We start from the raw sequence: 24329 nt of genomic DNA, 5'->3' as shown, positions 1-24329 counted from the left end.
CATTCAATTGTACTGTTGACTGGCCTTTGAGAAAGGGTGTTACAGTACAAAGAGCATGGCCTGCTGAACCAGACTACCTAGATCAGAAACCCTGTCATGCCGCTTGTCAGCTGTGGGATGTTGCCAGAATCATTTAATCTCCCTGGGTCAGTTTTCTTATGCATAAAGCAGGAATACTTATTTCTAACACAGGGTTGTTGTAAACTTAAATTAAATAAATATCTCCCGTGCTTGGTATTGTCAAACCCTCAATACACTTTTGCCAAGTGAATTAATATTAAACAGGTTAGTGATATTTAATGTCCAATTAGACTTTGGACTCCAAAGATAACCTTTTTCTAGTTTTGTTTTGTTTTTAGGATTAAATAAATTTATTTTTAATTCTTTTGGGGTGTGGTTCGAAATCCCGGAATAAATGACTTTTAAAAAAAAATATTGTATTTATTTATTTTATAAAGAGAGAGAGATAGCTCTTTCCTCTGCCCCTCCACCCTGCTTGTGTGTGCTCACTCTCTCTCTGCCTTCGGCTCAGGTCATGATCTCAGGGTCCTGGAAAGGAGCAGAGGGAGAGGGAAGGGGAGCAGAGGGAGATTGACAAGGGGCTCAATCCCAAGACCCTGAGATCACAACCTAAGTCAAAACCAAGAGTCAGATGCTTTACCCACTGAGCCACCCACGCACCCCTGGAATAAATGATTTTTAAAGAGATCCAATAAAAAAAAAGAATCAGAAAATACAGATAATGCTTTTTTTTTTTCTTTCTTACACAACAAATTTATTTTCTCACAGTTCTGGAGCATATAAGTCCAACATCAAGTTGTCCGCGGGTTTGGTTTCTTCTGAGGCCTCTCTCCTTGGCTTGTAGATGGACACCTGCTGCCTGTCTTTAGCCGGTCTTCCCTGTGTGCCTGTGTTCTATCTCCTTTTCTTATAAGGACACCACTCATAGTCAATTAGGTCCCACATTAATGACTTCATTTTAACTTAATTACCTCTTTAACCCTATTCCCCATAACAGTCATATTCTGAGATACTGGAGTTTGGGACTTCAGTGCATGAATTTTGACGGGATTAAATTCAGCCTGCAATACCCCTCTGCCCTACAACCCTGTGTTAGCAGTGGCCTTTCCCCCTTAAAGATGATTCTATTTAGTTTTAGGGGTAGTAAAATAACTAGCTGCTATATTTTAATTATTAGAAACAATTCTGCTAAATAAGAACACAGGCAGTCAGAGCCCAGTCGAAGGGACTTGATAGGGCTGGCGGGGGAAGAACTTCGCAGTCAGTTGGAAAGGAACGCGGGTCAGCGGGTGACCCATACAAACGGCGACAGTCAAAAGCATCTCTGGGCTTTTTAACTCATACATCTTGGGGGTGACCACGTGACGTTCGTGTTCCTGATGACCAGCGAGCCGACCCTGCTACGGGACTTCAGTTTACACAGCACTTTGACAGGCTTTGTCTCTCTTAAGCCTCCTGTCCCCGGGGGGTGAGGCTGGTGGAGATTTGTCAGCGGCCAATTGTTTACTCTGCCAACATTCCAAAGAGCAAAATGTGCCCCTGTCCGGGAGTGTGACTCGCTCCTGGGACAGTTACTCAGCGACACCCCGTAGCCCTTGCGCCCCCAATTTAGACTACCCCGCCCTCTGGACGCATGCGCAGTTGCGGAGCTCTTCCGGCGAAAGAGCTGCGGATACCCTAGGCAGACTCGTCAGTCCGGCAGCGAGAGGGTCTCGCCCGGCTCTACGTCACTAGTGTGCGACGGCGCCTGCGCCGGACACCATGCTGTCAGCCCAGCGGCGAGGTCTGGTGTTCCTACGGCTGCGGCGCCTCAGGAGGTGGCTAGGGCTCGGAACTTCTTCGTTCCTGCGGGGCCTTGGGCGAGAGCCCTTGGAGACAGCCCGGTCACTGTGTTGCGAATCCTCGCCTAGGGACGCACGAGACGGAGAGGGATGGCGCGAAGCGTCACGGAGCAAAGCCCCCAGCACAGAGTCGCCTCCATCTCTCCCTCTGCGCGTCCGAGGCACTGGGATCGGATGTCTTTCGTCACTGGAAGTCCTCAGACTGCCGACGCCAGAAGAGGAGTCACCCTCTCGAGAGCGCGAGGACTCGAGCGGAGACCAGGACCAGCCCGGTCCCGCCCACCAGGGATCCAGGGGTCCCTTGCCTCCCTCCTTGGCCCAGTCTGTGACCGAGGTAGAAGAGCTTCCTGGCTCCTCTTCCTGGCCAGCTTCCAGGGAGGGGCCCTTTCGCGTTGGGGAGCTGATCTTAGCTGAGACTGGGAAGAGAGAAACACAATTTAAAAAATTATTTAGGTTGAGTAACGCCGGACACTTGAATAGTAGCTGGGGGACTGTCCCGTTCAGCGAGATCGTGGGAAAGTTTCCCGGCCAGATACTGAGGAGTTCTTCTGGTAAGCACCTCATGCTGAGGAGGCCGGCATTGGAAGACTATGTATTACTGATGAAAAGAGGGCCTGCCATAACGTATCCTAAGGTAATGCGGTGGGAGTTGGGTGCGTATTGGTTCCAGAAAGAGCAGAACTACAGTCCTGATTCATGTACTTAAAGCACATCTCAGAACGTGTAAAGTTTTTATGTTCTCGGACTTAAAAAACAAAACAAAAAATAATGGATGTGACTTTTACATATTTTATGATTGCGAATTTTAGGAGGAAACAGCCACCTTTTCATTTTAATTTGGGAGTGTTCATTCATCTGTAAAGTGAAAAGAATATTGACCTACTATGTAGAGTTATGTGAACTAATCAGGCACATAATAAGTACTTATATTTGTTCCCCATAACCCTTAAGTTTGCAAGTTCAGGACTCGAGAATGTTGAACTCTCTTGGTACCATTATGGAGATATTTTAATCATCATTTAATTAAATAAAGCATGTTACTAGGGGTATGTTTTATCAATGATAGATATGTTACTGTGCTTTTCTCTTTAGGGAAAAAATAGTGTTTTGTATTAAAACAGCTAACACTAAACATACGAAAAATATTCTTTATAATAAATTAACTGCTTAGTTTCTTGTTACAACTTTATACTAATCACCCACTGCTAGTGGTTTATTTCAGTTCTTAATCATAGTCACAGTCCTTGAGTAGAATGTTCCTTTGTAACAACTCCTCCTATCCCCAGATGAGGAGTCCTTCGTCATTTATTCAGCAAATAATTGCCTATCTTCTATATTCAGGGCACTATTATAGGCACTATTATAGGTGATGAGCCCCAGTCCTTGCTCTCAACCTAGACGTTACATCCTAGAGGAAGTGACAGAGAACACACAAGTAAATGAAAGGATAGGATAATTTCAGGTAGTGCTAAGTGCCACAAAGACAAATAAATTAACAGTGACATGCTGGGGTGACCTGGGGGAAGAGAATGCTTTATGTCAGATGGTTAAGGAAGGTCTCAAAAGAGGTACGTTTGATAAGAAACCTAATATAAGGAAAAGCCAGCCGTGCAGAGATCTAGGAGCCCAGTGTTCTTGCAAAGGGAAGAGTAGTGCAGAGATGCTATTATGGCTTGAGTGAGTTAGGTGAGGGAGAAAGTGGTATGAGATGTGGTTATTCCATGTACATTGGGTACCACTGGAATGTTCTAAGTAGGAATCCAATTTATGTTTTAAAGGGTCTACCAAGGGACAAAGAAAACCTTTTAGGAGGCTTTAGGCAAGTGGGGTATCATAAACTCTTGACGGAAACTTTGTCTTTTTGTCTTTCCTTTTTTTTTTAAAAAAAGATTTTATTTATTTATTTGACAGAGAGAGACACAGCAAGAGAGGGAACACAAACAGGGGGAGTGGGAGAGGGAGAAGCAGGCTTCCCGCCTAGCAGCAAGCCCGATGTGGGGCTCGATCGGGGGCTGGATCCCAGGACCCTGGGATCATGACCTGAGCCGAAGGCAGACGCTTAACACCTGAGCCACCCAGGTGCCCGATTACTTTGTCTTTCCTCTTTTGACTGTTCCAATCTAGCTACCAAAAAAAGACTTTTGTAATTTCATGTTGCTTCCCCACATCTTTTTTCCTCCCCATTAGACAAAACTGAGAGAATAGTTGTATTTTATACAGTTATAAGAATCTTTAGTGCACTTTCTGCGTTTCCATTTGTAACAGATAAAAGTCACGGTCCTCCACCCTAAGGAGGTATTTACTTATTTATTTATTTATTTATTTATTTATTTATTTAAAAGATTTTATTTATTTATTTGAGAGAGCACAAGTGGGGAGGAGAGGGAGAAGCAGGGAGCCTGATGCGGGGCTCGACCTGAGCTGAAGGCAGATGCTAACCGACAGCCACCCCAGGTGCCCCTCTATCCTAAGGAGGAATTTAAATACTGGATATGCTAGGTGTTGACTTCTCTTTTTATTTCCCAAGAGGTGGCTGCAGGAAATTTGACTTCAACCTTTATAACTTTGAAATGCTTTTTAAGAGAGTATCTCAGTTGTCTTGAAAGCTGGTCTCCGTGTTAGAATTACATAGTTTTGCCTTAATAGTAAAAGTAGGTCTGTGGGAGTAATTTCATTCTTTTTGTGGGAGTAATTTTAAAATAAACTTCCTAACAGATACTTCGGAAATGTCAAAATTTCACATTGGTCAGTATTAAGCACTTTTAGGTTTGGAGTAGAAATATAAATGGAAACACCCCCCAAATTTTATTTTTTATTTTTTTATATTTTAAAAGATGTTTATTTTATTTGAGAGAGAGCACGCGTGTGTGTGGGGAAGGCGGAGGGAGAGGGAGAGACTCTCAAGCAGACTCTGTGCTGAGTGTGGAGCCTGACACGGGCTTGATCTCATGAACCTGAGATCAAGAGTCAGACGCTTAACCGACAGAGCCACCCAGGTGCCCCCACTCCCCACATTTTTAAATTAAACTTTTCTGCTGATGTGCATGATTGTAGCACTTACAGAAGAACAACTGGGGAGTAGAAATTTTTGCAACTTAATGAACCCTAAAGTGCAGCCTACTTATTAAAACTTTAGGCTGGGGCGCCTGGGTGGCTCAGTCAGTTAAGCGACTGCCTTCGGCTCAGGTCATGATCCCAGGGTCCTGGGATCGAGCCCCGCATCGGGCTCCCTGCTCCGCGGGAAGCCTGCTTCTCCCTCTCCCACTCCCCCTGCTTGTGTTCCCTCTCTCGCTGTCTCTCTCTCTCTGTCAATTAAATAAATAAAATCTTTTAAAAAAATAAATAAATAAAACTTTAGGCTGAGGATTAGATTTATATTACTGAATTAATCAGGAGATTGGAATTCATGTTGAGAAAAAAAATGGAAGTTTGAAAGGGTTGTTGTTACCTGAAGTTCTAAAATGTGCAGAAAACTCAATAGAAGAATGATCGTTTGTAACTTTGAAGGACTCTCCCAATAGCTTTAAATCCCTTTTGGGAAGAGGCAGGGAAATTAATAAATGCAAATGTCCCACCCAAGTTTTGAATTGAAATTGCTAGGATGTATATAGTGAAATAAAGTCTAGAAAACTCATCACAGGGTGCCTGGGTGGCTCAGATGCTTAAGCGTCTGCCTTCGGCTTGGGTCATGATCCCAGGGTCCTGGGATTGAGTCCTGCATCGGGCTCCCTGCTCCTTGGGAGCCTGCTTCTCCCTCTGCCTCTCTCTCTCTGTCTCTCATGAATAAATAAATAAAATCTTTAAAAAAAAAAAAAAAAGAAAACTCATCCCATTGATACCATGTAACCTGAATAGCAGGAAGCAAAAGCTAAAGTGTGCTCGTTTTTTATTTCATAATAGTAGGGTTCTTTATCTTATATAAATGATCCAAAAAAATTGAACTGCCTTCTGCAGGACATTCCATTGATACGACTACCTAAACTGCTCCCACTTCTGTGGGTGCCTGGCATGTGGGAGGAGATACGTATGTCTGAAAGACTCAGCATTTGTGAATGAAACTTTTGGACTAATACATCTTAAAAATTACGTGTCTGTATATCATTTGGTCCAAGCCTTAGCCCTGCATTTTAGAAAATACATTTTGGCTTTTAATTAGACAACTGTACCTGTTAAACATTTTCTTATGCAACCAAACATATATTTAATATACAATTTTTTTTTTTACTCAACAGGATCCTAGAAACCTCCTCTTTAAGAATTTTCACAGCAGCTTTTTCCAGAGAAGGAAAAGCTAGTAAAAACTTACCAGATGTGCTGCTTATTTATTAGCAACTTTGAAGGTTCAGATGGGGGAGTGTTGAAATAAATGCTAATGTTTAAAATTTTCTATATAACATGTGGTGTAGTGTAATGATCAACGGCGTGGTCTTTGTGAGTTCAACATCCATTCTACTCCTGACTTCCGCACTTAATTCCTGGCTGTGTGACTTTGGGGAAATTACTTAACGTCATTGATTTGTCTTTGTAATGGGGATGATGATACTTTTCTCATATTATTATCTTGATTAATAAGATTATGAAAGCAGTTTGCATACTTAAAGAAGCCTGGCACATGGTAAAGTTTCAATAAATAGCCCTTATTACTATCATCCATGATATTCCTGTTAACGATTCTTCAATTATAGCGTTTGTGAAATAGGTCCTATCTATTACTGGTATCCTAATGCTAAATGAGAAGTTCATTTCGTTTCATGCAGAGATTATGTAATACTTCCTAACTGGTCTTACTGCTTCTAATTTCTCTCTTCTCTAGTATATTCTGCATTTCCCTGTCAGATTAATCTTCATAAAATGCCATTTATATTACCTTGGTGACATGCCCCAGTTACTGACCAGGTCAAGTTCAAGTGCTTTAGCCTGGCATTCAGTTCTCTCTTTTTCTCTTCTTCTGAGATGAGCAAACTGTGTTTATTCTACCTCTGTTTTCTTTAATACTGTTTCTACTTTGTGATTGTTTCCTTAAACTCTCTGTGTCTTTAAGCTAGGGCCTTCTTCTGATATCTCCGTTCTCTGAGCTCCTATTGCTACTTATTGTCTATAATTTTGGTATTATGCTGAAGTGCTGCTTTATTTGCTAGTTGATTCTTGAATCTCTTATTTCATCAAGTAAAATATCAACTCTTGGTAGGCCGGGCCAGATTTTAATACTCTTTTTTCACTCCTTTCTTTCCAAGTCCAACATAGTGTTTGATAAGAGTCTGTGCTTAGTACATATTTATTGGTCACTGAGTCACCCATACTATGCTTCAATCATAGGATATGAGTATGATACTGTTGATGATGGATATCCACCCAGGTGATACTGTTTTGGAAGCTGGCTCAGGCTCTGGTGGAATGAGCTTATTTTTATCCAAAGCAGGTAAGAGATTGGGAGAAATGAGCTGAATTTAGATGGGCAAAGAAAATATTCAATCTTTCATAATAACAGAAAGTTAAGTGGATAAAGATGTCTTAGAAAATATTCACAGGGTGGCTGGGTGGCTCAGTCGGTTAAGCGGCTGCCTTCGGCTCAGGTTGTGATCCCGGGGTTCTGGGATCAAGTCCCGCATTGGGCTCCTTGCTCTGTGGGGAGCCTCTCTCTCTCTCTCTCTCTCTCTGTCTCTGTCTCTCTGTGTCTCATGAATAAATAAATAAAATCTTAAAAAAAAAAAAGAAAATATTCACATAACTTTGTGATGAAACCAAATGCAAGCAACTATTTTTCTTTCCACCTTGTACATTTATTCTAGTCATTCTCCCTCCAGCCCTCTCTCCATTTTCTGTGCTTTCTCTTGCACCCTCCATGTGTTTTAAGGCTTCTTCCTTTTTTTTAAACTAAACTTTTTATTGGGACATAACATAGCTATAGTGCACAGATCATAAGTGTGTAGACCCTCAAAGAATTTTTATTTATTTATTTATTTATTTATTAAAGATTTATTTATTTATTTGACAGAGAGACACAGCGAGAGAGGGAACACAAGCGGGGGAGTGGGAGAGGGAGAAGCAGGCTCCCCGCGGAGCAGGGAGCCCGATGCGGGCTCGATCCCAGGACCCCGGCATCATGACCTGAGCCGAAGGCAGACGCTTAATGACTGAGCCACCCAGGTGCCCCCCTCAAAGAATTTTTAATACTCAAGTAGTTATCACTCAGATCAAGACGGAATGTTGCTGCATCACAGAAACTTCCTCATGTTTCCTCTTAGTCATAATCGATTCTCCCTAAAGGTAACCACTGTTCTGCCTTTTATCATCATTGATTAGTTTTGCCTGTTTTGAACCTTGTATAAAAGGAATCATACAGAATGTACTCTTGAATGTGGCTCCTTTTCAACATTGTTTGTGAGAGTCAGCCATTGCATGTAGCAGTAGTTCTTCCATTTTAGTGGCTGTATAGTTACTCCATTTTATAAACAAATTACAGCTTATCCATTCTGTCAGTGGGCATTTGAGGTGAATATTATGAATAGTGCTGCTCTGAACATTCTTGTATTTGTCTTTTCGTTCATATGTGTACATGTTTTTTGTTAATAACAATTCCAGATGAATAATCAGTATGAGAGAATATAGAATGTAGAGGGCGGTCAGCTGCAAAGTCTCTAAAAATTGTCAGTTGGTAAAAGTACTGCTTGATGAGGGTAGCACCTGATCAAAAATCAAGAGGTATACAGTAAACATAAATATCTGTTCATGTTCCCATCACTTGATTTCTGGTTACTGTTATTTTAATTGATTATTGCTCCTGTTGACTGTTTAATTCCTCAGAGTGTCAGGGTTGCTTTGGCTCTTCTGGCTGCTTGTGCAGTTGTCCTTCCTCAGTTAATGATAGACTGCTGAACAGCGACTGCAGCCTTTTCATGTTCTTTATTAGTGTATTCTTTTTTCAATAATAAACTTTGTTAGAGCTGTCATAGGTATATGTGGGTAGATTTTATAAAGAAACAGATAAAAATATACTGAATTAAACTTAAACCCTTTGTTCTTTCACCTAATGCCATCACATACAAACATAATCCAGTTTATGCTAGGTCAGGAAATTCATGCTGGCCTCCTCAAATCTTTTTTTGATTCTTTTCTGTACGTAGTTAAAGGCAGTCATTTCTTCGCAATTAGTAACTAAATCCTAAGTGCATTTGACAGAGTGAATTTATAAAAATTTGTGAGAGAGGAGGAGTGCCCATATTTCTAATATCTGTAGTATCAGAGGCATGTATGAATGTATGAATGTATGAATGTATGAATGTATGAATAATCCCAAACTATGAGTGATCAAGAAATTATTGCTATTTACCTTTGTGATGGATTTTTTCTCCATAATTTTACTTTCCAATTGTTTAGCTTATGCTAATGTTAACATTAAATTCTGTCCCTTGAGAACATGATGAACTGCAGCTGGAGTTATATTTCAAAAGACATTCTAGAATTTAAACTTTTCATTAGTAAACTATAGACTTACTGATCTAGGACAACTCCCAAATGATACCAAATCACTTCAAATAGAGGTGGGTGGGAAATTAATTGCCTTTAATTAAAATGCAAATAGTCTTCTGCAGAAGCTGCACTATTACTATGCTAGACAGTTTAAAAGTTCTTCAGACACACATAAAAATACAAATATCTTTTAAATATATGAAATGCCTAACTTCATCCATTACAAAAGAAATGTAAATTACAACTACAATGATAAACTATGTTCAGTTTTTATTTTTTTATTTTTTTTAAAGATTTTATTTATTTATTAGAGAGAGAGAGAGCACAGAGGGAGAGAGAGAGGGAGAAGCAGGCTCCCTGCTGAGCAGGGAGCCCCATGCGGGACGCGATCCCAGGACCCCGGGATCATGACCCGAGCCAAAGACAGACACTCAACCAACTGAGCCACCCAGCTGCCCCTCTATTCAGTTTTTAGATTGACACAGATAAAAATTTGAAAACTCTTTGTTGGAGAAAGTATGGAGAAATAGGCACTCTACTACATTGTTGGTAGAGTGTAAATTGGTATTTTTTTGGAGGATAATTTGGTAATAATTTTCAAAATAAAAAATTCACATACCTCTTGAGCTAGTAATTTCATTTTGAGGACTTTGTCTTTTCATGGATGCAAAGGTTTAGGCAACAATTTTCATTGCAATATTGTTATAGCATAAGACTAGAAATAAGCTAAATGTTCATCAGTAGATGACGATTTAAATAAACTATGGCATAGCCATACAATGGAACATAATAGCTCTTAAAAGGAATATAGTAGATTATTAATCACTGAAATAACATTGGTAAGTAGAAGGAAAGTATAGAACAGTATATATAATACCTGTATGTTTTAGTGTGTGTTAAAAACAGGGAAAGACAGTTGGCACCAGCTATCTTGTGAAGGGTAAATAACTGGTAATATGGTTGCCTCTGGAGAGGAAAATTGATTAAGGATCTGGGATGGGATAGAGAGTTTTCTAACCCTGAACTATTTGAATTATTTTTTCACATCAGTGTAATACCTTTGCAGAATAATTCTTTATATTCTTTTATGAAATGATACAATACAATGAAATATCATAAGTTCTTTTTTTTTTAATTAAGTTGGATCACAAGGACGAGTCATAAGTTTTGAAATACGAAAAGACCACCATGAATTGGCTAAGAAGAATTATAAAAAGTGGTGTGATTCATGGAAAATGAGTCATGTAGAAGAGTGGCCAGACAATGTGAATTTTATTCATAAGGATATTTTAGGAGCAACTGAAGACATAAAAACTTTAACATTTGATGCGGTAAGTTTTCTAAAGCAGGTCCTATGATATTATCTAATACTGACTACATAGAAAACAAGGATCACACTTCTTTTGTATGGAAAAGACTCTTCATTATTTGCCCCATTTCTGTCTGTAGGAGTAGGAGGAATATTTTCCTTTAATATCATGTAGGATTTAGAGCAGAGAGACATACTGAATCAGGTGCCAAAGCTGTTAATGAATGTGGGGTAATGACCAGATAGTAAGAGGAGTAGTTGAGCATCATGAACCTCAGCATTTCTAGGATAGAGGAATAATAATTTAGGAGCAGCTTTGGGAGCATATTGATCCCAGTGCCTGACCTCATGTTGTGAGATTTGGGGGAATAGCCCTCATCTGTCGGGGAACAGGCAAGAGGCATCTTTAGACAGTTAACATGAGGATGTAGATGAGTGTTCATTAAAGATACTGAGTTTGGGGGCATTTATTATGAGCATACCTCCAGAAAGTGGAGTGGATGGATTTGTGAGGAGGAGGAACAGTGAGAGGTTGAGTTAGGGAGAAGAAACAGAGTAGTATGAAGATAAAAGGATAGATGATGAGGGGATATTTTAGGCTGTGACCAGTGATGGTAGAAATGTGGGACATGGAGGTATTAGTCGGCTTCAGAGTTTCAGAATTCTAGTGTAAGTTGCTTATCCTTGATGATTCCATTATCATTTCATAGCTTGGCACTACAGACTGAGGTCTAGGTCATCTTTGCTTTTTTTAATTGGCTGTTGGAAAGTTGGATTATTTTATCATTTTCTGAGGAAAACTAGTTGAAAGATGAAGTTCAAAAAGATTTTTTTATCAGGACTGGTTCCTATCTCTAATGTTAATAAAGTCTGTGGTTTTGGTGACTCAGATTCCTGGACACAAAGACCACAGTTCTTTTTCCTCATCCTTGTTTGGCTTGCATATTACACCTCAGTAAGGGCCAGAAAAAAGGAGTTTCTCTACATAGGCCATCCATAAGAATGTTACAGATACCTGGAAGGTTAATTGGTCATCAGAAGTTTGCTTGATGATCATGAAACAACAAAGGACTTTAATGATATCATTGAAGCTTTGTAGAAACCTGTTGAACCATCCCTGATCTAAATGAAAATATTCTTTACTAGATTTATTCGATGGACTCTCTTGAGTAATAGTGTCAGATGATTGCCAGTATGAGAAAATGTAGGAGGAGGAGCCATACTCCTGCCATCCAAAATGATGGTAAATTGAACAAATAAGGTGTTAAACTACAAAGACAGAGAACAAAAGGAGAAAAAAATGTCTAGTAAAATATTTTTAACAAATTTTAAAAAGCCTAACCATCAGAAGATGAATGGACACAATGGAATACTAAAAATAGTATTATTTAACATAGTGAAATAAATGTACTATATCTACATCAGTAAATCTCAAAGACATGGTGCTTAGTGAAAAAAATCATTATAAAAGAATATGTATGGAATGGCCACACATAGGTAAAATTTAAAACTACACAAAACAGTACCATGTACTGTTTATAGCTATATACATATGTTGTAAAAGTATAAATTATTTGGGAACATTACCAACTTCAGGACAGTGATTACCTGAGGAGAGAAAGGGAGAGGGGAAGAGGGAACTAAGTTTTGGCGTCCATTCAGCCTGGTTCACTCTTGGGCTCCCGTAATAGCCAAGATGATCTTGGATAAGTTACTTAATCTTTCTGTGCCTCAGTTCTCTCACATATTAAACAGGAATGATAATAACAGTTCATATTTCATAGAGTTGTTGAGGATTAAATAAGATACTTCATATAAAGTGCATAGAACAGTACCTGGTGTATAGTAAGCATTAAAGAATTATTAGCTATGACTTTCATCATTATTATTTCTTTCCTTTTCTCTACTTGTTTAAATTCTATTTTCCCCTCAAAGTTTAGATCAAAGGTCACCTCTTTCATGGAATGTACCTTACTCATTAACTGGGGGATTATCATCATCTTCTGAATTATTGAACCACTGTTTCTTGATTCAATAAGCATTTATTAAAGACCTGCTATGTGCCATGTACTATGCTAAGACAAAAGTGAATTACACATTTAAAGGAGCTTTCAGTCCAGAAGATAGACAAATAAACAATTACTGGAAAGACTCAGAAGCATTGAACACCATGGCTGTAGAAATTGGGTATCATGAGGTGAAGCTGCAAATGCAGTCTTAAGGGGCTAGATAATGAAGAACACTTGTATGTATATTAAGCTAGGGCATAGAGACATTTTCATACAGATAATGGGAACTACTGATGAGTTCCTAAGTGGGGAGCGGAATGTCCAGATTCCTATTTTAAAGTAATTCATTTTTTTTAAAATTCCAGTATAGTTAACGTACAGCGATTCATTTCAAGTGTACAATATAGTGATTCAGCAATTCCATGTATTACTCAGTACTCATCAAGATAAGTATACTCTTCCATTTTAGAGTAATTCTGGTGGAAGAATAAGGCTGTGAGTCTATGTAGAGAGCTATTGTAATGTTACAATAAGATACAATAAGGTCCTGATCTAAGGCATTAGCAGCAGGATGAATTTGAGAAATACTTAATAGGTAGGTTTGTGGGGCTGGATAATTTTAATCCAAACGGAAACAACTAAACCCCACAGATTCTCAAAAGAGAATTCAAGGTAAAGAAAATGATGACTCTCAACAAGTTTCTGGTTTGAGTGACTGGATGAATGGAAATGTTAATTGAAAATAGAGTATTCAAGAGGATTGGCAAGTTTCTTGGTTATCTGATTTTTGGTCCTTGTCAGTAACAGACAAACTATAGCCAAAGAAGCCCATTTATATTTATCATGTTGACCCTTTGATTCAGTCATTGAGATCTTTCCTTGAAATCGAATAGGCATTTTAAACTCCTGTCCAAACCTGAATTCTTGATTATTTCTGCCAAGCCTGCCCTTCTCATAGTCTTCACCATTTTCCTTACTAGAAAATGATGTCTCCGTCCTTTCAGTGGCATAGGCTAAAAACACTGGATTCATCCTGACTCCTCTTACTCTCCTATCCTACAACCAATCCTAATTCTAATTGACTCTATCTTTTCAAAATATATACCACTTGTTATCATATCTAGTGCTATTTACTATTGCAAGTCATCGTCATCCTTCCTTGCCTTCTCCCAGTCTTTTCTATGTGTAGATTGAACGAATAAGTCAGAATGTACTTATGCCCCTGAATTGTACACTCACAGTTCGTCTCTTAGCGTTTTCCCCCTTTTGTCTCCACTGCAACAGTGGCCTTCTCACACTCACCAAGTGTCTTACAGTCTCAGAGCATTTGTACTTGCTGTCTGTCCATCTGGAGCACACTTCCACCCTAAATTTCCACAGGGTAAGCTTAATCATTTTCTTCAGGTCTCTCCACTGACCAGCCTGCGTATAAAATAGCACTTCCTTTCCATTACTCTCTGCCCCTTATATTCTGCTTTATAATTCTGAAGTTCGTCATGTCACTTATCCTCCTCTGACTTACATATTTATTGGATTTTTGTTTAATGTCTGTCCCTTTATTAGAATATATGGTCCCTTGAAACAAAATAGAATATAAGCTCCTGTTATATATCCTTACTACTTAGCAAAATGCTTGGCACATGGAAGGTGCTCAATAAATATTTGGTGAATGAATTAATAATGAATGATGACCCATTAATACTATTTAAAAAAACAAATAATGGAATAATTTCTAATTTAGTAAATATGTTGATGTGCCAACTACTCTTAGCTTTCCAGAGTTCTTCATCAATAAAAGCCACTTTGTTTTCTATTTTGACCATATTTGTTTTGTTGTAAATGACTTCGTTTTTTAAATTTCATTTACTCATTGTATTCATTTGACATCTTTTATGAGTACAGTTCTGTATTCTGCAAATGGATGAGGAATAAAGAACTAAGTCAGGATTCTTGCATTTTAGAATCTCTAAAATTAATACTCATAACTTACCTTTTGCACATAGAAATACATATTTGAGATCATGTGAATTTGCTGCCAAAATCTGAAATAAAGCATTAAAACTTTTATATATATGTATGCATTTATATGTATATATGTGTATATGAGATATAGCTGAAGAAAGATTCCTGTATTATTGATATTGTCAATTGCAAGACATGCCATTATGATTTTCATGTAGTCAAGTATTGTGACACATTGTATAATAATAAATATGCCTTTTTGAGAACAGCAAAATGACAGCTAATAGTACTAGAGTTTAAAAAAATGAAGACTTTAACTGGGTAATTGCTTTCCAAAAGTGTATCATTTTACCGCAGTAAGAAAGAAGACCTCTGTGCTTTGTTTAAACAAAACTCAGTCTGATTTGCTTTCCCCCTGACAGGTAGCTTTGGACATGTTGAATCCTCAAGTTGCTTTGCCTGTTTTATATCCAAATCTTAAACAGGGTGGTGTGTGTGCTGTATATCTAGCGAAGTGAGTAATGTGGCTTTTCTTCTTTGTAATGTGATTTTAAACACACTTTTGTTTTGTCTCAAGTAGTTGATTACAATGTTCATTTTGTAACCGAATTAGGTATACATGTCATCTTGTAAAACTGTTATGAAACGAGGTATGTCCCAATTAATTTATATTGCTGTTTAAATCACCCTTTACCTGAATGGTAAAATAAGATGCATATTTCTTACAATTTAGAAGAAAAGTTTTTAAAAGTGTAATGTGAACAATAATGTTAAATCACAGTCTCTGTATATATATATTTTTTTACTTAGTAGTCTATGAAATTGCATGTTATGTGATCTAACTTGCATGTTTATATTTCCCCCTTGGTTTAACTATAGCATTTAAATTTGGGTTAAGAGGTATAGTGAACTTAAAATAAGTATCAAGTTATTATTGTAATAGAAATTTAAAGTACTTTTTTTCACTTTTCTAAAAGTATCACACAGGTTATTGAACTTTTAGATGGAATTCGCATCTGTGAACTTGCTCTCTCATGTGAAAAGATAAGTGAAGTCATTGTCAGAGATTGGTTGGTTTGCCTTGCAAAACAGAAAAATGGAACTTTAGCTCAAAAAATAGAACCTAAAATCAACACAGATTTACAATTACATTCTCAAAAGAAAATTAGAATTGAAGGTGAGATGTTTCAAGAGGATGACCATGGTGAGGTTCGATTTTATTTCATCATGTTTGTAATAATAAATGGAGGATAGGTTCCTGAGTGTACTGACCAATGATTATAAAACTATTTCTGAGGGATTTGTTCTTTTTCCCTAGAGAAATTGAAATGTGGTATTTATTCTGTTAAATTAAAATCTCTAAGGGGCAGAAAAATGACTTTTCTTGCCTTTTATGTAAAATTCTGATACCTCTGAAGAATTGATATTTTTGTATCAAGGAGGTTGGCTTATGAAATACTTTAAATATATTAAAGGATGTTTTTAATTTAGGTCAGTGATTATTACTGAAGGGAAAGAATTTAATAGGACCTGATATGCAAATAGCTAATATTCCAAAAAGCAAATTCCAAGATGCTACTGGAATTCCTCAAAGAGCTAAATTTAGGTCCTTGTTGTATGACCATTATGGTCATTATTTAGGCCATGAACAAGTTTTCAAATATCCATTGATTGATGATATATAGGCTTATCCATTTGGTTATAAAACCATATATAAGTTTATCATTTAATCCTTGACAAATTGTTTCTGTAAGATAACTAGCAGAGTAGCTCCAAAACAAATGCTGAAAAAAAAATGTTTGAGAGAAAAAACTTAAAGGGGCAGTAGTTTGTATTTTAACAGTTTTATGAACAAATTATAAAATATTTTATATAGCTTATAATATATATTTTGTTCTACAACAGAAGAGTCACATTCTGATTTTCCATATGGATCATTTCCCTATATTGCTAGACCTGTACACTGGCAAACTGGTCATACAGGTGAGTGATGTTTTCAGCCATATTAAATGTTGTTTTCTTCTAATTTTGTAATGACCTTACTTTTTTGTCTCCTTAAATTAGCTTTTCTTGTCAAGCTGAGGAAGTTTAAACCACCACATAACTGAGTACCTCAGATGACAGCAACTGATTAGAAGATGGAAAAGTATCAAAATAGAACTTTATATTGTGAATCACTACTTTCATAGGTTGGAATTGTTAGCTATTACTATGAATCGTATAACTTTTACATACAATTTTGAAAAATAACAAAAGCTAAAGGAAGATGTGTAACATTTCAAAACTGTTTAAATGTCCCATTTGACACTTGTCTTGTAGTTAGTTTGACATTTTGTAGTTAATGATTCCAAGTTGGTTTAGTTGAGCCATCTCATTCTTCACTTCCTGTAAACCACTCCATAGATTTGTCTTTCTTCATAAAATTAGTTTTCTTTTCTTTCTTTGATTGATGGTCATTGGCTACCAAAATAAAATATGCATTTTAAGATAAATTTTATGTATCTGTGTATTTTAAGTACATATTTTAATGGCTTGTATCTATCTTAAAAAGTAAAGAAATCTGGGTTATAGTAAATAATAGGAAGAAAACTGATAATGATATAACCATCTTAAAAATTATAACAAAAGGGGGCGCCTGGGTGGCTCAGTTGGCTAAGCGACTGCCTTCAGCTCAGGTCATGATCCTGGAGTCCCAGGATCGAGTCCCACATCGGGCTCCCTGCTCAGCAGGGAGTCTGCTTCTCCCCCCTCTGACCCTCCCCCCTCTCATGTGCTCTCTCTCTCTCTCTCATTCTCTCTCTCAAATAAATAAAATCTTTAAAAAAAAAAATTATAACAAAAGATGTAACAATTCTTGAATCTCTTTTATCCTTCTCAGAATCATTTTAACTCATTTGAAAGAACATCAGAATTAATTAGGGGTTTATTATTCATAGGCATCAGTTATTTAGCATTTACCAGGTGCCCTACATTGTTTTAAGAACTTTATAAAGTTTTTTCATTTATTATGTGTAGCTCATCTTTAAGGTTATCCATATTTTACAGATAAACAAAAACTTAGAGTGGTTAGGTTATTGTTTAAATATAGATGTTTTATAGGTTTTAAAGGGTGGTGCCTGGGAAGATAAATGCTGCTATTCCTGGGTTTATCCCTTAGGCTAGAGCTATTTAAAATAATATATATATTCTAAATAACATTTTATGTATTTTTCATTATGTGGAAAATTTTAACATAAAATCTCTGCTTTTTTAGACTATAGTCTAAAAAAAGTCTAGACATTAAATAATCACACAAATATAAAATTAAAATTGTTATAAATGCTCCAAAGAAGTACAGAGTACTATAATAGGGATTTTGCTCTGGTTAAGTAATTACCTGTGCAAGTGACAATTGAGCTGAGACCCGAATGGTAAGTACAAGTTAATTATAGCAGGGAAAATGAGAACAAAAAGGCCAGCGATGCTGGGGTTGAGTGAAAGAGACTGGAAAAATAGGTAGGGGTCAGGCCATGCAGGATCTTGTATATCTCTTAAGGAGTTTGTCCATGCTAAGAAAAATGGGGTCTCACTGAAGGTGAGTGAGACTTAGTGAAGTGACGGGTAACATGTTTAGATCTGTGTTTTGAAAAAAAATCACTCTGCATTTCAGGAACTGATTGAATCATAAGCAGAGTAGTCTTCTGGTGTCATATTTCTAAATGGTAACTATCCGAACACTCATACAGTAATAATGGCTTTATAGTTTTCATAACATTACCAGATATCTAGAAGCTCTGAAGTACATTTTAAGTTCTGTCAAGAAATACTTCCCTTTTGGGGTGCCTGAGTGGCTTCGTAGGTTAAGTGTCTGCCTTTGGCTCAGGTTGTGATCCCAGGGTCCTGGGATCGAGCCCCGCATTGGGCTCCTTGCTCAGTGGGGAGCTTGCTTCTCCCTTTCATGCTCCCCCTGCTTGTGCTCTCTCTCTCTAATAAAAAAAAAAAAAAACTTCCCTTTCTTCTGCCCTTCTATTTAACCAGTAATAAAATTCTGTCCTTCATGTATTGTTTTGAATGCAAGCTCTAATTGTACTACTTGGAGAAGGGGCTGGCTTAAGAGCAAAGAGAAGTTGTACCTTCTACTCCTATTTCTTTTTTTTTTTTTTTTTTTAAGTAGGCTCCATGCTGGGCATGGGACCCAACGTGAAGCCTGAACTCATGACCCTGAGATCAAGACCTGAGCTGAGATCAAGTCAGACACTTAACCAACTGAGCCACCCAGATGCCCCATTCTACTCCTATTTCATGTAGAATAATTAGTTTCTGTTCAGTACACTGTGCTCAATAGATGTTGAATTGAACAAGACTTCTTTAACAGTGTCCATTCTAATATTAAGCTAAATTGAAAACCAAACTACATAAGCAAATAAGCATTTATTTACATGGTTAAAGTTCAGCTTAAGCCCTTTCTCCATGTCTCCACTAGAACATTAAGCATGTTTACAGTCTTGCTTATGGGACAGATGCGATCTTCTAAAATTAGCTTCCTAAATGCACATCTGGCTTTCATCTACCATACTGTAAACTCCTCCAGATTTGTGACTGACTCAACTGTCTTCCTAGTACCTTCCAGAGGTCCTACCTTTTCCACCCAGTAAATGGTCAGTAAAAGTGTGCTGATGGCTATAAGCCTATACTTGATCATGTATTGTTTTATCTGTTGACTTGGTTCTAGGGAGAAATTTAGGAATATAGCTCATGGACTGTGGGAGAATTGGAGTTTGAACTCCGTACTTCAGAGGCAGTGGGGACGCCTGAAGATTCTATGGTCATGTAAAAGGAGGTATTTTTTAAAAGTTAGTCTATAAGTCTATAGTCTATGAGTATTTAAAGGAAGGAAAAAACAAGTGAATTAGAAATTAGGACACATAGTATACCTTATGAGTTGATTGGTAGTAATCTACAACCATGAGGTGAGGAAAAGGGGCAGATGTAAAAAATATTGTGAAGGAATAACCAGATGAGCTGGTGATTCATTGGATATAGAGAGAATGAAGCTATGTATTTTCAAAGTTTTATCTGTTTATCAGGAGCCCTTTCCCTTCTTTTGCTAGGCAAAGCAGGACTTAGTCAATGCTCAGCTCATATATTACTTCCTCTAAAAAGTCTTCAACAGGTCTCTCACCCTACAAAATTAATTCTGGGATCTTTGTGTTCCTAAATGTTGATCATATAATTAGCATTGCCCTCTTACATCATTAATTTATAAGCCTCATTATGCCTTAAGTATTAGGATTTTAAATCTGCATGACTAGAACAGTTGTAGTGACTGAAATAAGTTCAGAAAGGGATTTTTTTTTTTTTTGAGGAAAAATTATTTGGTTTTAGATTATATAACAGTTGCAGTGTTCCATGCCTGCCTATGTGATCCAGGAATAAGGTTTGGTATATTGCTTTTTTCCTTTGGCTTCACTCTAAAATCTGAGGCGTCCTCTGCATATTCACGTTTCAGATTAATTTAGGTGTCATAAGGCTTAAAACAGCATAAGGTAAAGAGAAAGTGTCATTTAGTATAAAAATAGGCTATATATTCAGATAGAACTGGGTCCTATCTTCCTGTTTTTGTTGTTGCTGTTGTTTTACCTTGAAACTGTGACTTTTCTGAGTTTGTCACTAAAATGTGTGTCATGATGCCACTTAAAGATTTCTTGAGGGGGGTGGTCAGCGTTAAATGAGACTACCTTTGTAATATGCCTGGTACAAGACTGGTGATTGTGAGGTACATAAATTTGTAAAGAATGCCTTATTTAGGGGCGCCTGGGTGGCTTAGTCAGTTAAGCATCTGCCTTTGGCTTGGGTCATGACCCCAGGGTCCTGGGATCGAGCCCCGCATAGGGCTCCCAACTCAGCGGGGAGCCTGCTTCTCCTCTCTCTGCAGCTCCCCCTGCTTGTGCTCTCTCACTCTCTCTCTGTCAAATAAATAAATAAAATCTTAAAAAAAAAAAAAAAGAATGCCTCATTTATCTCCCAACCTTGTCAAAATAACAACTATTTTGTTCCTAATAAATGTCATAAGCGTGTTTATGTAAAACTTGTTTTCTGAACATGTTTTGAGAAGAAATTTTTAAAGGTAGAAAAACAGGTTTTTACCTGAAAAGCAAGAAGTTGCTTGCTTGTGTCTGAAGATAGAAGCATTGATAAGCGTCTACTGCTATATTTTAGCACAGAAGCCTGGAGTACAGTATCAGCTCTTTGTGTCTCTTGTAGAATGATGAATTGAGTTTTCTGCAACCATAAGCCATTAGGTGATTCCAACCACCTTATGTGGACTGAAGGAAGAAAATTTTGCTAGCAGAGGTCACTACTGGCAATCAGCAGCTGCTGAGGCAGTAAGAGACGGACCACTGCTCCTGAATAACATTGTGTTACCCTTAAATGTCCCCACACCCCTAATAAGCTCACTTCCAATTAAGCCTACTGAGGGAAAATGGATGTGTATGTTTACTGGTCAAGTGTATGTATGATCAGTTGTTTTTCTCTATTTTGTCTACCCTCTGTCATCCTGAAACAAAAGGTTTTACATTTAACTTTAATACTCTGAATACAAGAGGACTGAATAAATACTTGTTCCTTCCTGTAGAGGATCTGTGTATATCCTAAACCAGGGATGGGATGAAAGCACAGTTCCATTTACAACTCCCTTAAGTCAAGGGCTCCACTTATCCACAATCCCTCAAAGTCATGCTCATTTTTTCAAAGCAAACTGACTGGCAGAGCCCCTTCCTCCCCGGGTGCACTGTGCTTTCCTGTTGAGATATCAAAGCCTAAAATACAGTGTTACTACTCTTGATATCTACAGGCGCCAGTCTGAGTAAACCATAACTACTTGTGTTCTGCTTTCTATAAATATCTGTTCAAATTGTGGCTAGAATTGTCTCCCAGTTCACTCCATACAATTTTTCATCAGGAACTTGGTTCTTAATACTTTCACCACCTCCTCAGTCCTTAGTAGTCTACCAAAAGACTAATGTGGCAGCTTATTTTCACCACCAAAGGTAGGATTTCATCAAAGGAGGCAGTAGAACATAATAGTTAGGAATTCAGGCTGTAGTCTAGAGTCAGACAGACCTGGGTTCAAATGTCGCTCCGCCACTTTGGGCAAATGATTTAACCTCTCTAAGCCTCAGTCTCCTTATCTGCAAAGTAGAGATAATAGTATTTATCATAGGGTTGGCTGTGAACATTAAGTGAGATTATCAATGTAAAATGTTTAACATACTGCCTGGAACATTTTAAACATCTAGTAAATCTTACAAGAATCAAAGAGTGCAGGTAAAAATTGCTGGGATAGAGGAGAAGGATGCTAAAAGGCAATTTTTATTTTATAATTTAGCCTATGGTAGATCCTACTTACCTTCAGATAAAAGTGAACCAATAAAAATTATGCTTGGAGGTGTTGCAAGGGAAGAGACTAAACTGTCAGTCAAATTTGTTTAGTGATTACTAAGGCCAAGGAATGGAACAATGACTGAGATGTGATTCCTACCTTGAAGAGTCTTAAGAGTTTAGTTTCTCTTTTAATAAAACTTCAGTAGCCACTGTTAATCTCATAAGGATAGAGCAAAAATAAATATGTGATTTCTGAAATAATACAGGTCTCATTATAGAATTTAAGAAGAACCATAAGAAATCTGTCAGTCCTATATCTTACATGGGTGAAAATCTGGAAGAAGGGCTTTATAAGAAGTAAAAAGGATCACTGCTAGTAGAGTGATACCTTTATAAATATAATTTGAATGAAAATTATGGTGTGATTGACAAAGTATTTCCAGTTCATATGATTATTTTCTAATTAAGGTACCATTGTTCGAAGTCATTTAAATCCCAACAAAAATGAAATGTGCAAATAAATTATGATACTTACACCATGTCATGATTAAAAATCAGGTTTCCTAAGACTAATGACATGGGGAAATGCTTTATGATAAAGTGAAAAAAAGTAGGCTTAGATATAGTATACTTCTAATTTTTTTAAAATAGAAGATAGAAAAGTGTATAGTGTTACAGAACTATAATGATCAAAACAGGATGGTATTTGCATAAAACTGACCCATAGAGAAATGGAACAGTATAGAGAGCCCAGAAATAAACTCATATATGGTTAATTAATTTATGACAAAAGAACCAAGAAGTGGGAACAGATAGTCTCTTCAATAAATGGTATTGTAAAAACTGGACAGTCACATGCAAAAGAAATGAAGACCACTATGTTATACTATGCACAAAAAGTCAACTCACGATGGGTTAAAGAGTTGAATGTAAGACCTAAACCATAAAACTAGAACAAAATGGGAGGACATTCATCTTGCCAATGGTTTTTTGGATTTGACACCAAAAGCAAAGGTAACAAAGCAAAAATAAACAGTAGGATTACATCAAATTAAAAAGCTTCTGTACAGCAAAGAAAACCATCAGCAAAATGAAAAGGCAACCTATGGAATGGGAGAAAATATTTACAAATCATGTATCTGATAAGGGGTTCATATCCAAAATATATAAAGAACTCCTACAACTCAAGAGAAAAAAAAATCCAATTAAAAAATGGGCAGAGGAAATGAATTGACATTTTTTCAAAGAAGACATATAAATAGCCAACAGTTCCACAAAAAGGTGTTCAACAGCACCAATTATCAGGGAAATGCAAATCAAAACCACAATGAGATATTTCATACTTATTAGAATGGCTATTATCAAAAAGATAAGAAATAACAAGTGTTGGTGAGGATTTGGAGAAAAGGGAACCCATGTACACTCTTGGTGGTAATGTAAATTGCTACAGCCAATATGGAAAAACAGTATAGAGGTTCCTCAAAAAATTAAAAATAGAACTATATGATCCAGCAATTCCATATCTGGGTATCTATCCTAAGGGAAAAAAATCACTATCTCAAAAAGTTATCTGCACCCCCTTGTTCGCTGTAGCACTTAGCAATAGTCAAAACATGGAACAACCTAAGTGTTCATCCGCTGATGAATGGATAAAGAAAATGTAGGGTGCGTGCGTGCGTGTGTGTGTGTGTGTGTGTGTGTGTGTAGACTAACACTCAGCCATATAATATTGGAATGGAATATCATTCAGCCGCAAAAAATAAGGAAGTCCTGCCAGCTGTGACAACATGGATGACCTTGAGGGCATTATGCTAAGTGAAATACTTTGGACAGAAAAAGAAAAATACTGTGTGATCTCATATGTGGAATCTAAAAACAAAACAAGAAAATGAGGGCGCCTGGGTGGCTCAGTTGGTTAAGCGACTGCCTTCGGCTCAGGTCATGATCCTGGAGTCCCGGGATCGAGTCCTGCATCGGGCTACCTGCTCAGCAGGGAGTCTGCTTCTCCCTCTCCCACTCCCCCCTCTTGTGCTCTCTCTCTCTCTCAAATAAATAAATAAAATCTTTAAAAAATTAAAAAAAAAAAAAAAAACAAGAAAATGAACTCACAGATACAGAGAACAAATTGTTGTTTGCCAGAGGTGGGGATGCACATTGGGCAAAATGGGTGAAGGTGGTCAAAAGATACAAACTTCCAGTTATAAATCAATCTTGGATGCAAAGAGCAACATGGTGACTATAGTCCACAATACTGTATTGCATATTTGAAGGGTACTAAGAGTATATGTTGTAACTTCCCATCACAAAAAAATAAACTATGTGTGGTGATGGACTTACTGTGGTAATCATTTC

At 37.5% G+C, this 24329-nt stretch overlaps 1 protein-coding gene across 1 annotated transcript; it reads left to right on the top strand.

Annotated features, from left to right (window-relative positions):
* Window positions 1-1771: 1771 nt before the first annotated feature.
* On the top strand, window positions 1772-17236 carry TRMT61B (tRNA methyltransferase 61B). The gene is made up of 7 exons (XM_032391568.1): window positions 1772-2496; window positions 7179-7281; window positions 10473-10663; window positions 15035-15126; window positions 15590-15816; window positions 16518-16595; window positions 16677-17236. Exons 1-7 carry the CDS (start codon window positions 1783-1785, stop codon window positions 16718-16720), a joined length of 1449 nt encoding a protein of 482 aa, XP_032247459.1. The 5' UTR covers window positions 1772-1782; the 3' UTR covers window positions 16721-17236.
* Window positions 17237-24329: the final 7093 nt, after the last annotated feature.

This window comes from Phoca vitulina, unplaced genomic scaffold, assembly GCF_004348235.1.
Source record: "Phoca vitulina isolate PV1807 unplaced genomic scaffold, GSC_HSeal_1.0 scaffold63, whole genome shotgun sequence".
Classification (NCBI taxonomy): domain Eukaryota; kingdom Metazoa; phylum Chordata; class Mammalia; order Carnivora; family Phocidae; genus Phoca; species Phoca vitulina.
Note: the sequence above shows the minus strand (reverse complement) of the source record. Positions and strands in the feature narration are given on the sequence as shown.